General features: G+C 52.3%; 1 protein-coding gene across 1 annotated transcript in view; it reads left to right on the forward strand.

The window, feature by feature from the left end:
* The first annotated feature begins 5,274 nt into the window (after positions 1 to 5,274).
* The window catches only part of MN1 (MN1 proto-oncogene, transcriptional regulator), a 37,031-nt gene continuing 21,322 nt past the window's right edge, over positions 5,275 to 20,983 (forward strand). Inside the window, exon 1 of the mRNA XM_090152483.1 lies at positions 5,275 to 8,932. Within this exon, the coding sequence (XP_090008609.1) occupies positions 5,485 to 8,932 (3,448 nt within the window). The 5' untranslated portion in view covers positions 5,275 to 5,484. The remainder of the gene's footprint in view (positions 8,933 to 20,983) is intronic.

Here is a 20,983-nt window from a genome sequence, read left to right on the forward strand (position 1 = left end):
ACCAGCAGCCCAGGCTGCCCAGAGCCACATCCAGCCTGGCCTTGAATGCCTGCAGGGATGGGGCATCCACAGCCTGTTTTGGCAACCTGTTCCTGTGCATCATCACCCCCTGTGTGAAAAACTTCCTCCTAATATCTAACCTAAACCTCCCATCTCCGTTTAAAACCATTCCCCCTTGTCCTATCGTTATCCATCCTCATAAACAGCCATTCCCCCTCCTGTTCCTACGCTCCCTTCAAGTACTGGAAGGCTGCAATGAGTTCCTGGGAATTCTGCTGGGTGAGGAAAAGCAGCAGTGCCTTTACACAGTCCTTAAATTCAAACCAAGCCTTATCTGTAATGACTTTAATACAAAGTGTTTGTGTTGGGCAATTAGCTACAGCACGCATTCACTCTCGCTTTCCATTAATTGGTAGATAATGGCATCTCCCAAAGTTAATATTAGCTCGAGCAAATGATGATCGATTGCGAAAGTTCAAGTCATCCTGTTGATTATTCAAGTATTCCTATGCTGGCACCGGCGATGTCCCGGGCTGATCTTTGCCCTGGGATTGTCCCCTGACCTTCGGTGTCCCCAGGGATGGGGCACCACCGCCCATGGGAGGCAGTGCCACGACTGGGAGGTGCAGCCCTCACTGTCTGCAGCGCAGCAAGGAGAACCAAACTCTGCCAATAAGTGAAGTCCCTGAAAAAGCCCGGAAGCAAAATGGCTATAATTAAAACCTGACAGCAACGAGTTCATAAAGAAGTAAACGAAGAGGCGGGCTCTCTGTAAATGATGATCTAAAAAGCGTTCTGGGTTCTGAGACCTCATTTCGAATGTATTCATTAAATAATATTTGAATCATTTAACAGTTTGAACTCTGCTGCGCTGTTAATATCTGCGGGGGGATTTTTTTTTTTTTTTTCCCGGTAACAAAGAGGTCTTTGTTCCCGTCTGTGCTCGGGCTGCGCCTTGGATATGAGTGGGAAACCCGATAGCCTGACATTGCTCGAAGTCTGGGAGCACAATGTGAGTCGTCTGCAGCCGGGATTAAATCGGCCCTTTTGTCCATGTGATCCCGGAGCAGCGCTGCTGTGGGATGGCAGGAGATGTTTAACCCCTTGTGCTGGTGCTGGGCAGCCCGCTGTGTGCCACCCCTACCCAGAGGGGCTGTGGGACAGAAGGGACAAATGCCGTAGCAGGGTTTGTAGTGGTAGGATAACATGGGAAATGGTTTCTCAAAGGGGGAGATTTGGGTTGGATGTAAGGATGAAGTTCTGACACTGAGGGCAGTGAGGCACTGCACAGGGTGCCCAGAGGTGGTGCTGCCCCATCCCTGCACACAGCCACGCTCAGGGGACGGGGCTGTGAGCACTGCTGGAGCTGTGGGTGTCCCTGTGCACTGCAGGCAGTGGGAACAGATGGCTTTTGGGGGTCCTTTCCAACTCCAACCATTCTATGAAGTGGGAGAGGAGAAGAACTTGCAGACACGGCGTAAAGCAGCACCTGATGTCTGTATGTAAAAGGAAAGCACCAAGGTGAGCCCTCTGTGAACCAAACGCTCAGGGAAAATTAAGTCATCAAGACTTTACGAAATTACCTCTGGTTTTCTCCTTTCACAATAGTTCGGTTTATAAGATGATGAAAAATGAATTAACTGCAGTGGTTTTCTGGCATCGCCCACAGTGAGCCCGACTTTCCAGATGCTCAGAGCTCATTCCTGCTCCACCACGCTGCCATAAATCCCACCTGCTTCGGGTTTAAGAAAACAGCAGAACAAAGTCAATCATACAAACTCCACCGTAAAATACCGAGGAGAGTTAAATACTGATTATCCGTATAGAGAGGTGCTATTTTTTATTTATGTCTCACCGACTTACTTTAGGAAATATAAAACCCTTACAGTTCCTGCAGCCTAACTAATCCTTTGGGGTGTTTATGTCAGCTAATTTGTTGGGTTTTGGTGTTGTTCTTTTTTTCAACACAATCAGATGTGTGCAATCACAGACCCATAGAATGGTTGGAGTTGGAAGGGACCCCCGAAGGCTGTTCTGGTCCCACTGCCTGCAGTGCACAGGGACACCCACAGCTCCAGCAGTGCTCACAGCCCCGTCCTGCTGAAAACGTGTCATCCATTTAACTTTTATCCCTCATTTGTGCCTTTCAGTAGTTACACTGATACACCCGAAGGCTGATCTTAACCAAACGGTGCCTTATAGAGCTGAGGTGTGAGCGGCACAGGAAAGCAAGCCGTGCCTCTGCTTGATGGAACAGCTTAAAAGACCTCTTGCTAACGGCGAGCTGAAGTTTTCCAGCATATGGGCTTGTTTTGTACAGTTATGTGTGGTTTTTCCTTAGATTCTCAGTGGTAATGAGCCCACACAGTTGATTGCTGCAGGGAGAAAAAAAAAAAAAAAAAGAAAAAAAAAAAATCGTCCTGAATAGGTTTGCTGAATAATTATGAACTGAGCTGAACTCTTACATTTGCTTACTAATTGTACGCTCCGTGATGTTTTATGTATGATGCATTCATTTTGTTAAAAAGGGATTTTTTTTTCTTTTTTTTTTTTTTTTTTGCTGAGCAGCGACTTTTCTCAGTGCAAGTCGGACTGGCACCGTGGAAAGAGCTGAATTCAGGGCTGATGAATTGATGGCGTTTGAATTGTTCTTTTTTTTTTTTTTTCCTAAATCAACCCCGCTATTTGGTTTGCAGAGCTTGCAATATGAAACCCCAAATCATGCCATTGTCTTGAAAGTCGAAATCAATGAATCCTCTCCACTTTGGATTTGGCAGCAGCGACGGCTATTGTTAATTTAGAAAATAATCCCCTGCAGCTACCGCTATTTAAATAACGCCTTCCACTCCTTCCCCCCAAGATGGCCAAAACCCAAAGACCGAAAGTAAAAATATTGTTTGTAGGATAGACTTCTCCCTGTTTGCTGCGGTGTAGAGGAGGTTTCCCCATTCGGGCGCTCCATACCTGAGCTCTGGTGGCAGTGACAGCCCCAGGCTCTGTTGGTGTGCACAGTGCAGGGCTCTGCTGCTGGGCACAGCTGGGAACTCGGGGTCCTGGAACACTTGGGGTGTTCAGCCCATGGACCGAGGGAGTCTCCATCCCACACATGTGTTCTCCTTTGCCGTTCTTCCAACAGACAGCGCTTCTTCCACCTGAAGAACAAATGGATCTACCTGCACAGTAACAGGGTGAGCTGCCTTCATAGCTGAAAATCTCTTTGCCAAAGGATTTGGACTCTTACAGGGAAGCTGATGTGTGTGAATTGTTGCAGGACGCGTCCTTGAGACAACAGCCCTGGAGTTGGAGCAGAGCTGTGATGGCCTGAGGTCGCACGGCAGTGGTGGGAGCTGCGGGCAGTGGGAACACAGTGCAGGCAGCAGTGAGTTTGCTCCTTCCACAGCCACACTGTGCAGCTCTCATCACAGCCGTGGTGCAGAGCCCAGGCTGTCTCTCCAGAAAAGGGGCTGTGTATAAATGTGATGACAAAGCTGTGATAAAAAGGGTCGGCCGCAAATGGAATCCGACGTGATTACAGCAGTAATTAGTGTCCAGTGCGACTCCTGACAGGTACATCATCCAGCAGGCACGTGGCAACCTCAGTGGGAAATACCTTTCTGCCACCCTGGCACGAACACACTGACAGTGCTCTGTGCACTGGTGTTGCTGTCATTTACAGTTCTCTCTGTGCTCTGCTGCATTTCAGGTTTTTGTAGACCCACAGAATGGTTTAAGTTGGAAGGACACCTGAAAGCCAGCCACCTGGTCCCATTCCTCGCAGTGCACAGAGACACCCACAGCTCTATCGGTGCTCGGAACCCCCTCCACCTCAATCCAGACTTTTCTTCACTTAAAAAGAAAACAAAAGCAAATCCCCATTTAAATAGAACGTTTCTATGGCCAAAGATTGGATCAAGACGACATCAGCGACCATTTACACAACACGCTGTTAACATTACGAATTAGAACAGTGCGTCCCGTCTGCCCTAAAGCCAGAGCCGGAACTGCTCTCCCCCTCCCCGGGACCCCGCACCGCGTCCCAGCCGCCCGCAGCGCCCCGCGCCGCGCCCCGACGGCTCCGCTCGGCTCTCCCGGAGTGCTGCGATGTGCGGCCGCCAGGGGGCGCTGCGCCCGTTCGCAAGACGCGCTCCGACGGCGCGCACGCAGGCGCAGAGGGACACGGAGGGGCGCGCGGTGGCCGCGGTAGGAGTGCACGCGGAGCCCCGGGGCTGGGGGGAGTGATGGTGGTGGTGGTGGTGGGAAGGGGGAGTCGGGCCCTGCGGGAGCAGCAGAACTGCAGGATCCGAACCGCTCCGCCTGCGGGCTCCGCTGCTCCGCTTTCTCAGCGCCCTCCACGCTGAGGACGGAACTTCGCTTCTCCCCTTTGTGCCGCTGCCGGCCCCGAGCACCCCCGTCCCTCCGCTAAGTAATAATTTCCACGTCCGATTCCATTTCTTCTCCCGTTCTGAAATCTCCAAGCCATCAGCGAGGAGGATAGTTCACATGAAAACTAATTACACAAAATCAATATTTAATCACAGCGCGGCATCCTGATCCTGCAGAAAAAATCCCTTTAAAACTCTGCTGCCATACACAAATACTTCTCGGCCGCTTATTTATAGATCTCTCCCTCTCTTCTTTTTTTTTTTTTTTTTTCCTTTTGGTGCGAGCAATTTCATTTTCTTATTTTTTTCTTCACTACGAAACGTGCGATCTGCGAGTCCCGCAGGTGCCGCTTCCCTCCCCATCCTCCCCGGGTCCAAGCTGTGTTCTCACCCCGGGGGCGCCGCGCACGGACCGCTCCGCTCCCGCTGCCCGGACACGGGGCGGGCCGCCTCCCCCTATCTCAGCCCTTACCGGGAGGGCTCCGACCGCGCACCGCCGGGCAGCGGCACCTCCCGGGCTCGGAGCGCCCGAATCCCGCCGCTCCGCTCCGCGCCCCGACGGCCGGGCCGGGCGGGCGGGCGGGCATCACCCCGCGCGGTTCCCCCCGCAACACCGCGGGGCAGCAGCCGGAGGGAGCGGACCGGAGCAGAGCGAAGCGGGAGGGGCGCGGAGCCGGCGCGGCGGAGCCACCTTAACGGCGAGCCCCGCCCCGGGCCGCGCGGCGCTCATTGGCGCAGCCCCGATGGCTGAAATTCATCGCTGAAATGCAAAACTTGTTGCTGCTCCGCCAGCGCCGGCTGAGAGCGGGGGAGCGCGCGCGAGGGGAGCGCCGCGGAGCCCTCCGAGCGCCCGCACGCAGCGCCCGCCCCGGCCCCGCCGCCGCCCCCGGAGCCCCGCGCGTCCGGCGGACGGCGATGCGGCGCGCGGCTCCCGGGCGCCGGAGGAGCCTATGAGCGGCGGCGCGGCGCCCCGTCGGCTCCCGGGCAGCGCAGCGCCGGGCGGCAGCGAGCGGAGAGGCGCGGGGTGAGCGCGGGCGGGCGCGGCGCGATGTGAGCGGGGCGGCGGGGCAGCGGGCGGCCATGCGCTTCTGAGCCGCGCAGGATGTTCGGGCTGGAGCAGTTCGAGCCGCAGATGAGCAGCCGGAGCGGCGGGCAGGGGGAGCGCGGCTTCGGGCAGCCCGGACTGAGCATGAGCGCGCACTTCAAGGCGCCGGCCTTTCCCGGCGGCGGCCCGGCGGCCGCGGTGGACCCGGCCCTGGGCGCGCTGGGCGAGCCGCCCCTCCTCGGCATGAACATGAGCCTGCCCGGCGACGGCTACGGCTTCCCGGGACGCGGCCCCGCCGAGCTGCACGGCGCCGGCATGCAGCCGCCCGTGCACGGCTTCTTCGGCGGGCAGCAGCCGCACGGCGGCCACGGCGGCGCGCACCACCCGCACCAGCACCAGCACCAACACCAGCACCAGCCGCACTTCGGCGGCAACTTCGGGCCCGACCCCGGCGCCTCCTGCGTGCACGGCGGCCGCCTCCTGGGCTACAACGGCGCGCTGGGCGGGCAGACGGCGTTCGCCGACGGCTACGAGCACATGGCCGAGAGCCAGGGCGCCGAGGGCTTCGGACAGCAGCGCGCCGGGAACCTGCCCGACTTCCAGCAGCACAGCGCCGGCGCCTCCGGACACGCCGTGCCGGCGCCCTGCCTGCCCCTCGACCAGTCCCCCAACCGCGCCGCCTCCTTCCACGGGCTGCCGGCGGCCGGCTCGTCCGAGCCCCACGGCCTGGAGCAGCGGCGGCTCCCCGCGCAGGACTCTCTGGAATACAATTACCCCGGCGACGGCCCCGCCGCGCACTTCGAGCTGCCCGTCTTCTCGCCGTCGGAGCCCGAGGGGCAGCTGCCACACTACGGCGGCGGGCGGCAGGTGCCGGCGGGCGGCGGCTTCGCGGGGACGGCGCTGCCCCGGGCGCCGGGCATGGCCGTGGCCAAGGCGCAGCCCCCGCCGCCGCCGCCGCCGCCGCAGCAGCAGCAGCAGCACGGCGTTTTCTTCGAGCGCTTCGGGGGAGCGCGGAAGATGCCCGCCAGCCTGGAGCCGGGGGCCAGCGCCAGGCACCCGCTGATGCAGCAGCAGCAGCCGCAGCAGCCGCCGGGCTTGCTGGCCAGACAGAACTCCTGCCCGCCGGCCATCCCTAGGCAACAGCAAACAGAAGCCAACGCTCCCAACCCCAACTTGCAGGACAATGGGCCGATAATGCAGAACCAGCACGCACAGTTTGAATACCCTATTCACAGACTGGAGAACAGGAATATGCATCCCTACGCCGACCCCGTGTTTAATATGCAGCACCCTCCTCCGCAACAGCCACCAAATCAAAGACTGCAGCACTTCGATGCCCCCTACGTGAGCGTCGCCAAGCGGCCGCGCTTCGACTTCCCCGGCAACCCCGGCGTCGAGCGCTGCGCCTCCTGGGCCGGCGGCATGCACGGCCCGGCCATGGAGAGCCACCTCTCCCCGACGTCCTACCCGGGGCTGCCGGGCGATTTCACCCCGCCGGCTCCCGACGCCTTCGTAGGGCCGCTGCCGCACGGCGGCCCCGAGCACCCGGCGCTGGCGCAGCGCCAGAACGCGGCCCTGGTGATGAAGCAGATGGCCTCGCGCAGCCAGCAGCGCCTGCGGCCGCCCAGCCTGCAGCAGCTGGGGCACCACGGCGAGGTGGGTCCCGCCGGCTCCCTGCCGCCGCCCGGCTTCGAGCGCGAGGCCGCCGCCGCCGCCGCCCGCGGCTTCGACGCTCCCGCGCCGCACCTGGCGCCCGACGGCACGTGGTTCGCGGGGCCGCCGCCGCCGCCGCCCGGGGAGCTGCTGCCGCGGCGCATGGCGGGGCCGGGGCTGCCGGCCGAAGCGGCCCCGCACGAGCTGGGCCTGCAGCCGGGCGGCGCGGCCGTGCTGTTCCGGCCGGGCGCCGGCGCGCTGGGGCTGCAGGAGCCGCTGCGGATGGCGGGCGAAGGCCCCGCGCAGGCCCTGCCCTCGCCCGGCGTCCACCCGCCCTTCGCGCCCGCCGTGGGCGGCCTCTCGCAGCTGCAGTCCCCGGGCGGCGGCGTGGCCCTTCCCAGCGCTCCGGCCGAGCGCCGCGGCCCCGCCGACTTCGCGGCCCAGCCCGGCTTCCCCTTCGGGGCGGCGGCGCGGCAGCCCCCGGCGCACGGCAGCGCGCCCGCCCTCAGCGCCTCGCCCGGCGCCTACCCGCCGCCGCCGCCCGAGTTCCCGCCGCCGCCGCCGCCGCCGCGGCCCGCCGCCAGCAAGCTGGGCGCGCTGTCGCTGGGCTCCTTCAGCAAGCCGGCCGGCAAGGACAACGTCTTCGGCCAGAGCTGCCTGGCCGCCCTCTCCACCGCCTGCCAGAACATGATCGCCAGCCTGGGCGCCCCCAACCTCAACGTCACCTTCAACAAGAAGAGCCCGGCCGAGGCCAAGCGCAAGCTGAGCCAGGCCGAGCCCGACCCGCCGCCGCCCGCCGCCCCGGACTACTTCCCGGCGGGGCCGACGGCGGGCGGGGGCGCGGGCAAGGCCGCCCCGCTGCTGCCCGCCGAGAGCAGCCTCTCGCCCGGCTTCGCGCTGGAGCCGGCGGCCGGCGGCGAGGGGAAGGCGGGCGGCGGGCGGGGGCGGGGCCGCCGGAAACGGGACAGCGGGCACGTCAGCCCCGGCACCTTCTTCGAGAAGTTCTCGGCCGCGGAGGGCGGCGGGGCGGGCGTCAGCCCGGGGCAACCGGCGCCTCCGGCCGCGGGGGGTCCGCCGGGGGCCGCGGGCGCGGAGCGCGGCGGGGGCACGCCCCACGATAAGCCCCTGACCTCGCCCTCCTGGGGCAAGGGCGGCGAGCTGCTGCTGGGCGAGCAGCCCGACCTCATGTCCTCGCTGGACAGCGGCATCCAGAGCGTGACCAAGTCGGACGGCGGCTCCCCGCACGTGGACTTCGCCGACGAGGTCAGCACCAGCTACGGCAACGAAGACGAGGTGTCGTCCAGCTCCGACAACGCCGGCCCCAAGCCCACGCGCAGCCCGCTGCTGGGCGGCTCGCCCAAGCTGCCCCGCGGGGAGCACGCGCTGCTCAACGGACAGAAGCCCCTGGCCCTCGGCCTCCTCAATACATCTACCTCGACCCCCGACAGCTACGGGCTCAGCAGCACGGCGGGCGCGCACCCCGGCACGCCGGGCATGGAGCAGGTGCGGACCCCCAGCAGCACCTCGGCCCAGGACGAGATCCACCCCCTGGAGATCCTGCAGGCGCAGATCCAGCTCCAGCGGCAGCAGTTCAGCATCTCGGAAGACCAACCTTTGGGGCTGAAGAGCAAAAAGGGGGAGTGCGCGGGGCAGAATGGGGACAGTGACCTGGGCGGGTGTTGTTCAGAGGGCGTCAAGAACGCCATGAGCACCATCGACCTGGACTCCCTGATGGCGGAGCACAACTCCACCTGGTACCTGCCCGGTGAGAAGGCCCTGATGGAGGGGCAGGAGGAGGACAAGCCCATGGCGCCTTGGGAGAAGCCCAAGCCCCCGAACCCCAGCAAAGAAGGTATCCGCTGTCCCGCGCGCATCCTGGCCCACGGGGGGGGGGACTGTGGGTGCTGTTGGGGTTGCCAGGCGTGCACCAACCTCACCCTGCTTCACAGCTCAGTGGGGCTGCAGTGCTGGGGACAAAGCGGCCGCAGCCCGGCGGGGACCTGGGTCGTGGTTCTGAGCTTAGCGGCACTGAGGTGTGGGGGCTCAGCCAGGCACTGGGGAGGGGCTTGGGGGGCTCCTCACCTGCTGTGCTTTGCAGCCGCTTCCTCCGAGCTGTTAGAGAGGTCTGCCCAAGCCATGGGAACGTGTATTTGTTAGTGATCCCCGTGCAGTTTCAAGTATTTTCCTGCACGTGCCAGGAGCCGGGTAGCAGGGTGCTGCTCTTGGTGTTTCTTTCTTTAGTAGGAAGGAAATTTAAATTTAGGTTCTGGGTCCGCTGGTGTAAAACTTGCTTAGCTGGCAGATGTTTCGTTTTGGCATTCATTGTCATTTTTGATCCTTCCCCGTGCCCACGGGGCATCGTAATTCTCCGAGCTCTGAAAAAAATACTCTAATGGAGAACTCCTTATGATAAAGGCTGTTTAAGATAAAGGCGATTATGGATTCAGTCAGTTTCTGTTCTGTCGTCTCACGGCTGTATTTTAGAGCTCCCTGCCCGCCGTGGGGACGTTACAATGGGCACACGTGTGTGAGGGCACACGGGTGGTTGTGTGACGTGCCACAAGTGCACGTGCATCATTTACACGCTAGAAATGCCTTTTTTCAGCCCAGGAAAGTTGCAGTTTTGACACGACGGCGTAGTTTGGAATTGTTTTTGTTAGGCTAGGTCTTACAGACTGACTTTTTACTGCGTTTTGTGCTCGGTAATCTCACTGAGAAGGGCGTTGGGAAATGAGATGGAGCTCAGGTGCTTGGGCACCATCAGTTCCCCACTCCCAGTTCTGGTCGGTGCTCCAGCTTCGGCTTTCTGAAGCGTGAATCCTCGCCCCCACTGTTTGTCTCTTTGTTCATGGTTAATGCCCAGCTCAGGAGACACTCATTTGAAGCGGGAGTGTTTAGCATGCACAGCAGACTGTAGGAAGCCCATCAGCATTCTCCGTGCTTCACCCAGGCAAGGACATAAATTGGTTTGTTTGGGGCCTTTCTTTTCCATTTTTAAATGGAGTTGCACACAGCATCCTTCCTGGCCCCTTCTCTTTTATTGTTTCTTGTACACAACATCTCGATCTGACTGGATCAATAGCTAGTTAGCACAAATCACAGCTCCTGTCAGTTCCACCTTGGCAGACTCTGCACACAGACACGCTCGCCCTCCCTCCGTCATACATCCCCTTGCACACACATGCACAGCCGTGAACGCACCGCCTTGTGCTTAAGAACAGATTGCAAAAGGAGAATTTATTCCATAAACCCTAATTCCATCAATTTAAAAAAAAAAAGAAAAAAAAAAAAACAAACAACAGCAAACAGTCTGCGCGTTTACTAAAAGTGCAGTTTGGCTTAAAATTCGGTATGTTTTGTTTGTGTGTGTGTGTGTGTGGTGTGGAGTGTTGCCTTCTTTCACAGCACTCCTACGTGCACTTGGATCACCACTATTCTTAGTAACGTCTTGAGCAATATGTCCCTGGTCGCGATAAGCACGGCGCTGCTGTTGGAGCAGCTCATCACTCAGAAGGAAACCATTCCATCATGGGTCCTATATAAGGACGGGTTTGGGTATTTCGGAGGCATAAAACAGCCAGCTGGTTTTACAGCAGGGGACAGAGGCACTGTTTGGTTTCACCCTTCTGTTGCTGGAAGGGTGCAAATGGCAAAACTCGGGGACACCGGCAGAGAATTTTCCGTAACTGTTGTTCTCTGGCATACAGTTCCTTGTGCTAACACACGGTGTAGCAGGAGAGAAAATGCTCTTTGCTTGAATCTGATGGTGAAACCTGCAATCTGAGTTGGTTCTCCTTGGGTGCAGGGATAGGAGGAGGTGGACACGGCGATGCACGGGGCTGACTGCAGCGCTGGGCTCCGCACTGCCTTCGTGCTGCTCTCCTGTGCTCTGTGTGTGTGGGGGGGAGGCCGAGGGCTCCGGTTCCACCGTGGCTCTTTGTGATTGAGAAGCTCCCTAAAACTCAGCAACACCAGGAGCATACACGAGCAATGCCCAGATTGCTGGGGGAGACAACTTGTTTGAGTTGTTTTCGTGGCTGTTTGCATTCCTTATGATTCATCTCTTTTTTCGTGCTCATGCCGGTAGTGAAATAATTAGCTAATTACCTGGCAGTCTGTGCGAGCTGTGAGATTTAAAGGTAGATGAGGACAGATAATGGTATTTCAGACTGCAGCTCACACGCACTTGTCTTGTTTAGTAACAACCTTTAGTCAGGAATTGTCTCTGACTCGTAGTTTCTTTTACCAGCACCTCTTTGGTGAAGGCCGACCGCTCCTTCCCCTGTCTATAACATCATGCTCTGCTCTGCCGTGGCAGAGAAACATCCCAGTGCTCAGCCTGGAGAGCTCCTGTTGACTTCCAGCAGCGTGGCTCTAGCCGACAAAGAGCGACTCGATCCAGTTCACGTGAAAAGCAGCTCTAGTTTAGCAGCTTTTTGCTTTGCTTGGTTTCACTGAAGCACAGCGATTTCCCTTCAGCGCGGTGTTGATTGCTATTCTCCAGAAACCCATTCACTGTGTTCTACTGGGCTCTTGGTTTTCGTTTTTAATTGATGTTTGGGAGGTCCTGCGCTGCGTGTGCCAGGTGAGGACATCCACGTGTAACCCAGAACCTTGCAGGTGCTGATGGCAAAAATCAGAGCGCAGTCCGATAGCTGCGCGGCCGTCGTGCTGTGCTGGGCGCAGCACTGCTTTGTGCTTCATCCTTCAGTTGGTGTTCATATTTCATCACAACACCCAACCTAGCATTCGTGGGAGCTGGGAGGGCACAGCTCTTGGTGCAGCAGTGGGTGACGTGTATAAGTTACTACCAACCGTATTCACAAAGGACAAATTTGGTCCCGCTGAGGCGCTGGGAGCCTTTGTTTTCTTTCTTTTCCCAGTGCGTGCTTTTGTTGTCAGCACTGCTAAATTCGGAGAGGTTTTTCTGGGGGACGAGGTTTGTTTGCTGAGGCTGAGTGTGTCAGATATGTCGTGGGGCGTTTCACACGCTGAAACAGCGTTGGGAGCAGTGTATGGTTTGGTGCCGTTGTAAGGATTGCTGGAAGTGAGTTCATTGACTGCGCTCGGCGGTGATGAACGTGTGTTTCCTGATGCTGCTTTGTTTGCCTGAAAGAGAAGGGCAGAGTTTGCAATATTGCTAGAGCTGCTATAATGCAGTCCTTAATGCATAAGTGCGTGAATTTGTTGGCATTTCAGCTCCTCCCGTGGCCGCTCCATTTGCCTTTTCATCCACAGACCTGCGGCTGTGTCAGAATTAACGCACATCACCAACACGCTCTGCACCTTTGCACTTTTCTTTTAACAAAGTCTGCTGTCTTACAATGGCACATTCAGCTGTGGGATAACAGGGATGTGTAAATAGCAAAATATCTGTATGTGGCCATATAAAATTTTAGTGCCGGGCAAATCGCTGTATGTTTTTAGTGTCTCCTATCACATGTATTTCCAAAGTGGCAGAGTAGCCACAGAAAACGTGAAGCCAGCTCTACAGTGAATCTTCAGGTGGCCCGACTTGCGTGCTGCCTTTCATACAGGATTTCCCAAAACGGAACAGTTTTAATGCCCCATTCCTAGAGCACACTTAGAAAAAGTGACCGGTCACATCGTGCTTTGTGGGATCCTTCCCATTTTGGTTGCCAGGCACCAGTGGCCCCGCATGGCACTGCCTCTGTCCCTGTGCCTTTTTGTTCCACATTAAAAATCCGAGCCCCCAGAAGCAGCCAAGTTTCATCTGTAAACGCACGCCTATATTTTGGGGGGCATATTTAAGGCTGGGGTGGGTATTCCGAAGCACAGCATTCCTTGTTGCATTTGTCTGAGGGGTGTTTTTAAGAGGGAGCTCCTGTTGAGGTGTGTGCTTTGCTTCTGCACTTTTCCCCAGAGTTTTTGGGTGGAGATACCCTACGAAAATCATAATTGAGTGAGGCTGTCCGGTCTTTGAGGAATTCAAGGTCCACCCTGGCTTTCCTCAGGAAAATCCCCTGGATTTTTTAGCTTTTAACACGTAAAGCAGTTTTTTTTTTTTCTATTTTGCACATAGTGCTAAGACAACTGACTTGTATAAAAACACCCTCATTCTTCACTTTTCCTTTGCAAAACTTTTCATTTTGGTTGACGCCGTTAAGACATCACTGATTATTAAGGCATTACTAATTCCAGGGGGCCCTTTTAATGCAAAGGCTTTTTTGGTACAAATTCAATACGTTTTATGGACGATGCTTCTGAGCATGCTTGTGTGTGTTGGTCACCTGTAGCTCCCAAGGGCGGGCAGCTCCTTGTCTGTGTGCTCAGCTCGCGCTGGGCGTCTGTCGTTGCAAAAGTCGTGTGCGTTTGGTTTTAATTTTATCAAATCTGTCTGTGCCTGCTTAGTATTTGAGCTTAAAAACGCAGTGCATGATGCTGCACCGTCCAGATTTTTATTAGCTTTTGAGGTTTGTCTGAAGGAGCTTTTTCGGTTTGGGAAGCTGCAATCTGGTTGTGTTTAAGTGCTGCCTCGATAGATTGCTGCATTAAAATAAATACAGTTTATTCGAGAGCAAACCCAGGAATAACACACGTTTGAGCTGTGAGGAGCTCTGCTGCTCCTTTGCAGAACGTTGTACTGGAGGTTGCGTGCAGCCTTTCCCTGTCGGCCACATTGCCCAACCTCTTGCATCTCTCTTTTCGGAGCCTTTAAAAGCAAGATGTGAAGACTGAGGCGCTGCCTTTTCTTCTCTTAACTCTCTTAGCTTCAGTTCTGGCTGCTGGGCCTTCAGCACTTGGTATTCTCCATCACAGAGAAGCTTTTAATGAGAGAGCGGTTGTGAGAGCGTGTTTTTTTTTGGTGTGACAAAATATATATTTTTAGAGTTAAGTCTGCATCTCATTAATTTGGCAAATTAGTATTCGCCAAATATTAGAGAGCATTTGTATTGCTAATAGAAAGATCATCCCGAGGCTGAGGAAGCGCAGCTAATTGAAAAAGCTGCCATTTGTAAAGGTAGGAAAAATCTAAAACATTTCATACCCTCATTAAGTTGGTTTAAGATCGAGGATTTTAATTTGTGGTGTGAAGCATCTAGATACGTGCAAAAGCTGGAGACGGCCGCATCCTTCCTCCCCTCAACACTTCCCCCAAAATGCAGTTTGAAAAGAATGGCGTGACCTTTTTTTTTCTTTTTTTTTTTTTTTTCCTTTGAAATACCCTGAAACCATTTTGCAATGGAAGATGTAAATGGATCCATTCACGTAGGAAATGGAGGCAGGGCCGGGGTTATTAGCTGGTCAGAATTTGAGCATCTCTTTCCTAGAAAAAAACCTTCCCGTTTTTCTTTCTCCTTCCGATCACCTTCCTCCGCTGTGACATTTGGAAGCCTTTTGCTGAGCGCAGTCACGGAGGCACGGGGTGGCAGTGGGTGGAAGATAGCACACAACCAGGGATGCAAATGCAGCCTGGCGAGGGTCCGTCCCCAGGGACGCCTCTCTGCCACCCAGTGCTGGAGGTGATGCTCCGATTGTCTGCGGGGTTACAGCAGGCTGGGAGTGCTGGGAGTGCTGCCGGCTCCTGGCTAGATGGCACAGTTGGTCAAGTCATTCTGCTTATGGATGCTTGGGTTTGCGTTTCATTTAGATCGTGGTGGAGTCTGTATTAAGGTCCCACTCTCTATTCTCTCCTTTCCTGGAAAAAAAGACAGCAGTTGCGGCGCTTTGACGGAGCGTGTGAGTGCAGTAAGCTGAATGCATTCCTCTATCTGAGCAACAGAAAAAGAAACTGGAGCAATGGGGAAATATTTATCACCTCCTCCAGAAATCCAGGGGTAGAAGAATCGTGGCTGTGTTCCTTTGCTTCTCAGTTCTTGGACCGGGGAAGGTGCAGATCCTCCCCCAGCAGTGCATGCAAGCGATGGCTTCAGCTGTTGGCTTTAACAGTGGCACTGCACCTCTGTTCTTGTGATGTGTGCTGCTGGTTCTGATGTGATGCTGCCACAGGCAGGGCATCCCTCACGTTTCCAGGACACCTGGATAACTTCTTGCATTTATTGTTATAGGTGTTCTTGGTCCGACTCATTTGCATCGCTAGTTTTTATTCACTCCACAATGTTACACTGCAAAACTTTTTTATTTTTTGCCCAGTTTAGAAGAGTAGCCCGAATTTGAGGCCAAGACCTGTTTTAAAAGCATGAAAATAATAGAAATGTGCCTATGGTTTGTATTCCACTCCCACCCCCCACAGGGATTTCCACTGTAATCACAATGAAAATTACCACAATCTATGAGACAATAATTCTGATACACTTCAAAAATAGTATTATCATATAAAGTGCACAACAGCTGTTATTTTATGATGGAACAGATTTTATTGTTGCTGGATATTGGGTCAAACACTTGTAACACATCCTTGATTTAAACAAATCAGAAGCCTGAGTGCGTTTTTGAAGATAAAATCGGCAGGATTTTTCTTTTCTGCTTTTTCTTGTTGTTGGATGCTGTAGTTCCCTTCTCTACCTCTAAATGTAAGCACATGCTTTCCTTTGTATGCTGGGAGAAAGCATCCCAATCCCAGCTGCTCTCTGCACAAGGCCTTAATTTTAGAAGCAGAACAAAAATGAGGACTGTTTCAATCACAATTAAAATGTCACGTTATCTAGTTTGACACAGGGGGACTACCAGAGGAAAGAGAGACTATCGAGTGACTTCTTCCTCCTCGTCCTTTTTTATTGCTTTTAGTCAGTAGGATGATTTGTGCCATCTTTTTATTATTATTTGTGGTAGCTGTCTGCAAAATGGGTTTGAATTCAGATGGCTCTGAAGTGGTGCAGGGATGCTGGGACAGCTGTCGGAGGGAAAGTACAGCAGTAAGCTCAGCTTTTTGCTTTAAACTCCGTGCGTGCAAAACAGGACTCTGTCTGATATAAAGCAGTCTGCTCTGGGGATGTACCACATTTCTGAGTTTACTTGAGCTGGGGTGCATATGAGAAATGAAGAAATTAATTTGCTTTTGGGTACAGCACTGCCCTGTGCTGCAGGACAGGTGTGGGCTCTGAGCTCCTTGACAAGGGCTCACAGAGTGCAGCCTCGCTGTCCTGAAGCTGCTGCAGCTCTGTGAATCTTGTTTGTATGAGCTGACAAACGTTGCTTTTTTTTTTTTTTTCCCCTCCTTTAACAAAACAGTGAAGTTTTACTTAAATAATTACCCAAATCCTTTTGTATTTCTGATTGTTTTTTTTTTTCTAGGCCACTTTGTACACGATTCTCAAATATTATGTTATGGAACAGAACAGATTAAAAATCTCTTCCTTGAATCAGACAAGTATGAACTGCAGGAGCTGGTAAAACATACAGTTGGAGAGACTGTGATATAATTAAGTTTTTATGCCTACCTATTAAGCGTAATGAAGGGTTGGTTGCCGGCCTTAAATTTGGAAAGAGCTTACTGTAAAGCTTAAAACAGGAGTGGATTCCTGTAATTACTGCATTGTAGTGAGAAGTATGGCGAGGTGAAGGGAACAAAAACTATTCATTGTCCAGCTGTCTTTGCATTTCTGCTGCACTTACGTCTGTATATCTATTCTGAAGAAAAAAATGATTTGTCGTTGTACTGATTTTCAGAAATAAGCTGAAAAAGTCAACACAGGAAAAGAAAAGAAGAGGTGAAGAATATCAAACGAGCAACGCTTAGAAAATGCACTGCTTTAACTTCTTTCGTTGGCCCTGGTGCATGGTTTGGGGAATGGTTATTTGTGCACTGAACACCAAGCACATGCTGTTCTGTTTGGTGTTTGAGTTTTTGATTCGAAAATCTAGAATTTTAAAAACTTTGCATTTTCTATTTTCCCTTAATTGTAGCAGATGGAGCAAACCTCACCAAGTGTGGTCTGGGCTGTTCTGAGCCTGCTTTCACTTTGCCTTGAGCTTCACTGCCTTCAGCTGATGGCAGTGCAGCAGGAAGACCTGGATCCTCGTGCTGATGGTTGGGAATGATTGCTTAGATTATATCTAGTTTCAGGTGGTACGGAGCTCTTAGAAGTGAGTGTTTGTTGACGATGTTGAAATGTTTTTTTAATTGTATGTACTGGTAACTGTTATTTTAGCTCTGAATATTCCGGTGCAGTCATTGAGTGATAACACAAAACCATTTCATGTATATCTGGGATGGACTGCATTGAAGAGGACTGGTTGTGCTTCATACACAGACAAGGGAAAAGACCAAACCTTTTCTTCATTAGAAAAAACCTAACCCACATCCTTTTTCCTCTCCTTGGCAAAAATTTGGCTTACGTCATTAAGGCAGAAGGTTTTTCCCCTCTGCTCTTGCTCCCATCCTACAAGACGTACTTTATTTGCCTTTTGCCCTCTTTTTGTGGAGCTTCTCTCAGAACCTGCTTTGGGGGGGCTGTGCTTTAATCATTTCTAAAGATGGCTCCTGCTTTTCACAGTGGTGCGGCCCAAATAGAAATGTGAAAAGTTCCCATTACTGAGCTGTAAAAGAATACTGTAAATGGATTATGCAGAGAAAACCATTTAGATAAAAATGCAATTTTCCCTTTCACACACACTGCTAAGAATTAATAGCACATTCTTTCTAAATGGGTACTTCTGTATTATATTTTCACCTTAATGAAATTCTTTCCAAAACAGGAGTGTTTCATTTAAAATTTTAGAGCAAAATTGATCTGTCTTTAATCCTCAGTACTTCCTCCCCCCCCCTTCCTCCAGCTGAAAAGGCCTTTGCAGACCACCTTGGAACCTTCTGGAAAACACTGGTGGGTTTGAGGTGTGTGCTTCAGACAGTGTCACAGTTTACCTCGCTGTCCCTTCTGCAGGATGCGTGCTTTGGGGCATCTCTTGCCCACCCCACCATTGTGCATTCCCAACGTGTTGCTCGCTGAAATGTTTGCAAGGAGCGGAGCTGCCCCGCTGTGCTGTGCCTCAGCAATCCAGGCTGGAGCTCCTGCAGCGTGGGGGAGTACACACACACAGCTAATTTTGGGAGACAGGAGTTTTCTTTCCATCTGCGGTGTTGGTATTTCTGCGCTGCTTTCTTTTTTAGAGCAATTATATCACAAGCAGGACCCAATGCGTTGCTGTCACCGACTTTGGCTTCGTGCAGTCATGGGTCATTAGCTTGTACGTGTGAAAGCCAAGGTATTTTTTCTTCCTTCTGGCAGCTTTTCCTTGGATAGAAGGAATAGCTCTGTGATGGAGTAACGGTGATTCTCCCATTGATAAGGTGTGTGTGCAACACGCGTGAGTGTTTGGGTTACAGCAGTCTTTCCAACCAATATACAACAATATTGTAAACAGCAAGTTGCAAGCAATGGCAAATCAAGGCATACAATCAAGTTTTTTAACTGTTTCCTTTTAATAAAGGGGTTCTAATGGTGAGAACAAAACTGTGTGGTAGGCATAGGGCTAAGAGAAGGATGCCTGCTTGGGGCAGCTTGTGCTGCCATGAGGAGAATGCTTTTGTTAAACAAACAGGTAGGTATTCTCATAGTATTAATAAAATAGTTCCCAGATGCAAACAGTCCTTGGAACGAGGATAGGAATGAATACACCTGAAAGCTTTCATGTTCAAAGTAGAAAAGCACTTTGGCAATAGCACCGAGCAGCCATTTCCATGGCTTTTGGGACAAACCACTCTTTGAAGACTTTTCACTTGGGACGCTCTCCAAAATGTGAAATGCAGAAGGGACATAAGGCCTTATGTTGTCAAATCGGTTCTGATTACTTGTAAAACCTCTCTGGAGCTCTTTTTCTGCTTGAAGATGTATTTTTGGATACCTTAGTTGAAATCAAAATCTAGCTGGGCCATTGCAGGCTTCCCGTACTGAGGTTTTAATGGCTTTTTTCTCCCAAATTTTGCTTCCCTGCTTGTGTGCAAGGGGCCTGCTCCTGTGCAACTGCAAGCAGTGAGAATGCTGCTGTTGACCTAAACCATACAGGAACACAATCGGAGAAGGAAACTGTGAGTCTGTATTTGTTTATTTAGAAAGCTGGGCAGGAATTACAACGCAAACACTCTTGAAGATGATCTTAAGCATGTCACTTAGGTGAGCCTGCTATCCACGCAGCCAAAGTATGCATGCCCTGTCACCACGTGCATGCATTTGGGATTTTTTTGCTTTTTTCAGTGCTTTATTCCTATAAAAGTTTGTGTTTGCTGTGGGGGCAAAGGAGGACCTCACTCCTTCTCCTTTGCATTCATTGAAACTTGTTCTTTGCCATCCCTGGGTTGCTCTTTCACTAGTTACTGTTTCACACATCGTGTCCACGCAGAAACAAACTGCATCCATAGGTTCTTCTGCTCCCAGTGATGTGCAAACTTCTGGGAGGTGATCACAAAATTCTTCAGTTCGTTATTCAAAATGTTTTCTCAGACTTTCCCAGCAAATAGTGACCGGTTTGTACACTCCAAGTTGGAAGCCTCTGTGATTTTCAGTGCACGTCGGTGTGTTACCGATGTGATTTAGCACTGTTTTGTTTCCTTTCTGGCTTTCTCCTAACTAACACTGTGCTTAGTATGAATTCTGGTTTGGAAAGGCGTATTTTTAGTCTCACCAGTCTTCTGATAATCTTCTGATCAAAGAAATGATAAATACTACAGTCCTTATTTCGGGGCTTACATAACAGCTCTCCCTTCAGTTACAAAATTTCTCTTTTCGTGATTCACTTTTTTGTGAATCACAGTAGCTCAGCCAGTATTGCAAATCGTGGCTCTTATAGCCAAATATCCCATTCCCTGGAAGCAAAACTTCTGAACATTGAAGTATTTCGGTGTAGCTGTTTGTAACGTGTGAGTTTTGTGCTGGTGGAGCATTGGCTCTATAAGTTTATGTATAAAAGGAAATGCTGAAAAAGCCACAAACGTGATTGCACAAAGTGGTTCTTGGGGACAAATACTGTTGAATAGTCGGTGTGCTTTCTCATTTCTGGTAGTTGAACATATGGAGTGCATAGTGTTACACCCAGCGCTATTTTTTGTTATTGCACAGAAGTGCTCTGGATTCCTGATGGATTCGGAGGCCCTGTTTTGCTGCAGGGCAGAACCACATGCAAATACAGAGGTCCTGATTATCTGCCGTGCACCAAACAGCACTGCAGCACTGCCTCTGCCCCTGCTCCCGAGGTGAAAAAATAGTGTTAAACCTGGGTGTCTGGGTGTCGTGCAGCCATCTTATTGTTAGCAACTTGGTGTCTTACAAGGAAAATGAAATGGAACTGGCCAAGCCGTGGGCTGCGCTGAGGCTTCTCTGTTGGCTGGTTGTGGTGCCCTAGGAGTAACGTGTCTGTCATCAGAAGGGTTTGCTGCCCTTTGGTGAATGGTTAACCATTTACAGAATGCTGCTCCGTTCCACTGTAAGTATGAATTTCTTGTGCATCACTTTTTGTCTTTCTTTTTTTCTTTTTTCTTTTTTTTTTTTGGTAGTAATTATACCTGGCGGGCACGCTGCATACTAAGTTATGCATTTAAGCATTGGTTGTTACAGGAAAAATCTTGATGGCCATTGTTTCTATTAAAAATACCCTTCTCATTTTCAAAGTCACTGCTGTTACAGTCATTTTCTCTTTGAACGTCAGGATTCTGTCTTTGATTATATACCGAATTGTCTCTTGTCATTGCATAACCATTTTTTGGTGTGTGGATACATGGAGATGTTTTGCACTTCATCACAGTTCCTTCCCCATGCTGGTGCTTCTCTAAGAAAGAAAACGTATTAAAGAATATAGATAGTCAAAAAAATCACAGGTTTTGATTTTATATTTTCCTGGGATTTTTTTTTTTCTTTAAGTCCTACAGAATATATAACTTCCTTCCAAAGTTAGAATGTGTGCTTTGAAAATAACCCTTTCTCCCACTTCTCACTTTTGATTGTATCAGAAATCATTATTTCAGAATTTTCTCCTCCTTTCCCTTTGC

The sequence above is a fragment of the Phasianus colchicus genome, chromosome 18 (assembly GCF_987193195.1).
Source record: "Phasianus colchicus chromosome 18, bPhaCol1.hap1.1, whole genome shotgun sequence".
NCBI lineage: Eukaryota > Metazoa > Chordata > Aves > Galliformes > Phasianidae > Phasianus > Phasianus colchicus.